General features: G+C 34.2%; 1 protein-coding gene and 1 pseudogene across 1 annotated transcript; one reads left to right on the plus strand and one right to left on the minus strand.

Annotated features, from left to right (window-relative positions):
• The first annotated feature begins 450 nt into the window (after window positions 1-450).
• On the plus strand, window positions 451-544 carry LOC142168617 (U6 spliceosomal RNA; annotated as a pseudogene).
• LOC107761852 (nuclear transcription factor Y subunit B-1-like) lies at window positions 545-1156 on the minus strand. The gene has a single exon (XM_016580139.2). The coding sequence runs from the start codon at window positions 1154-1156 to the stop codon at window positions 545-547; it is 612 nt and encodes a 203-aa protein (XP_016435625.1).
• Window positions 1157-1456: the final 300 nt, after the last annotated feature.

The following is a 1456-nucleotide window of genomic DNA, read 5'->3' on the forward strand; positions in this document are numbered from 1 at the left end:
ACACTACTCTCCCCAGACTCCACTAGTGGGATTATAGTGGGTTGTTGTTGTTGTTGATATTCACAAACTTCATATATATACTAGTCAGTTAATTAGAATTGATAATGATGAATATAGAGGGAATCCTTAATTTTAACCCTCTTAAAACTCTCCAGGATCATATGGGGTTTTCTCAAGATAGAAGTAAGCATTTGATGCTTAATTATATCCAACAATAAGTTGACTAGACATAAATAATAGCATGGCATTAATGAATCAGTTCATTCATTACATAAGAAAGATACATAATCAGACCTATATAAATTCAGCTATCACGCGTAAGTCGTAACACATTTAAAAGGTACATAAAATGTGTTAATTTGAAAAAGAAAACAACATAAAAAAAGTTATGCAATAAGTTAAGAAACAAGGACACTTTTTAACCTTACTTTCCAAATAAGTCAACCATTAGTCCCCTCGGGGACATATGATAAAATTGGAAACAATTAGTATGGCCTTTGCGCAAGGATGATACACACAAATTGAATAACAGTTCCAAAATAGTCTACCATTCAACCCCATGAAAATTAGCCAGATTTTCACCATAGACATTAACCCTTCCATAATCTCCAAAACTTTGTGCAAAATTGCCATTATTAAAACTCTGAATAAATTCAGGTCTTTTTGCGAATTTTGTAACATGTTCATGACCATGAACACCAATGTTATTATTATAACTAATAGTAGTATTACTACTAGTTATAATATTATTATCATTGGTTGATTTAGAAGGTTCTTCATTTCTAGCCATGATATTTTTTTCCCCTTCAGTTTCTCTATACTTATTGAGATAACCTTTTAAGGGTCCAACATAATTCTCAAACCCTAATGTTGTCATAGCCCACAAAAGATCGTCTCCATTAATGGTCTTCCTCTTCTCCCTCTGGCATTTATCCGATGCTTCGCCTGTGATGAAGCTAATGAACTCAGACACACATTCTTGGACAGTTTCTTTGGCTTCTTTTGAGATTTTTGCATTAGCAGGAAGGGATTTTTTCATTATTCTGCTAACATTGGCTATAGGGAGGAATTTGTCTAGCTCTTTGGAGGAGTTATCGGACACGTTGCCCGATAACGGGCTACCAACCGGGCTGTTTTGGCTTCTTTTTCCGGTCATAGTTAAGAAGAAGAAGAAGAAAAGAGGAGATGTTTGGAAATTTTGGGATATGATAGTGATGTTAGTATGTGGAATATTGAAAGGGATGAGGGGGGGCTTTTTAAGCTAACATTAGAAGGAAAAAGAAACAATAGAAAAAGAGTGGACAGGCGGTTTGATGGGGACAGAAAAAGGATATATTTAAAATATGAGTTGATCTTCAAAAGGATGGAGTAGGAAGTCGTGGAATTCACCCTCACTAGTAAAAACTATATAAATATATGAATATTTATTCGCACTTAATATTTACATGTTCAAGCA

The sequence above is a fragment of the Nicotiana tabacum genome, chromosome 13, assembly GCF_000715075.1.
Source record: "Nicotiana tabacum cultivar K326 chromosome 13, ASM71507v2, whole genome shotgun sequence".
NCBI classification, from domain to species: Eukaryota; Viridiplantae; Streptophyta; class Magnoliopsida; order Solanales; family Solanaceae; genus Nicotiana; species Nicotiana tabacum.

Coding starts and splice junctions, on each gene's coding strand:
- LOC107761852 (XM_016580139.2), bottom strand. CDS start 1,156: ATGACCGGAAAAAGAAGCCAAAACAGCCCGGTTGGTAGCCCGTTATCG.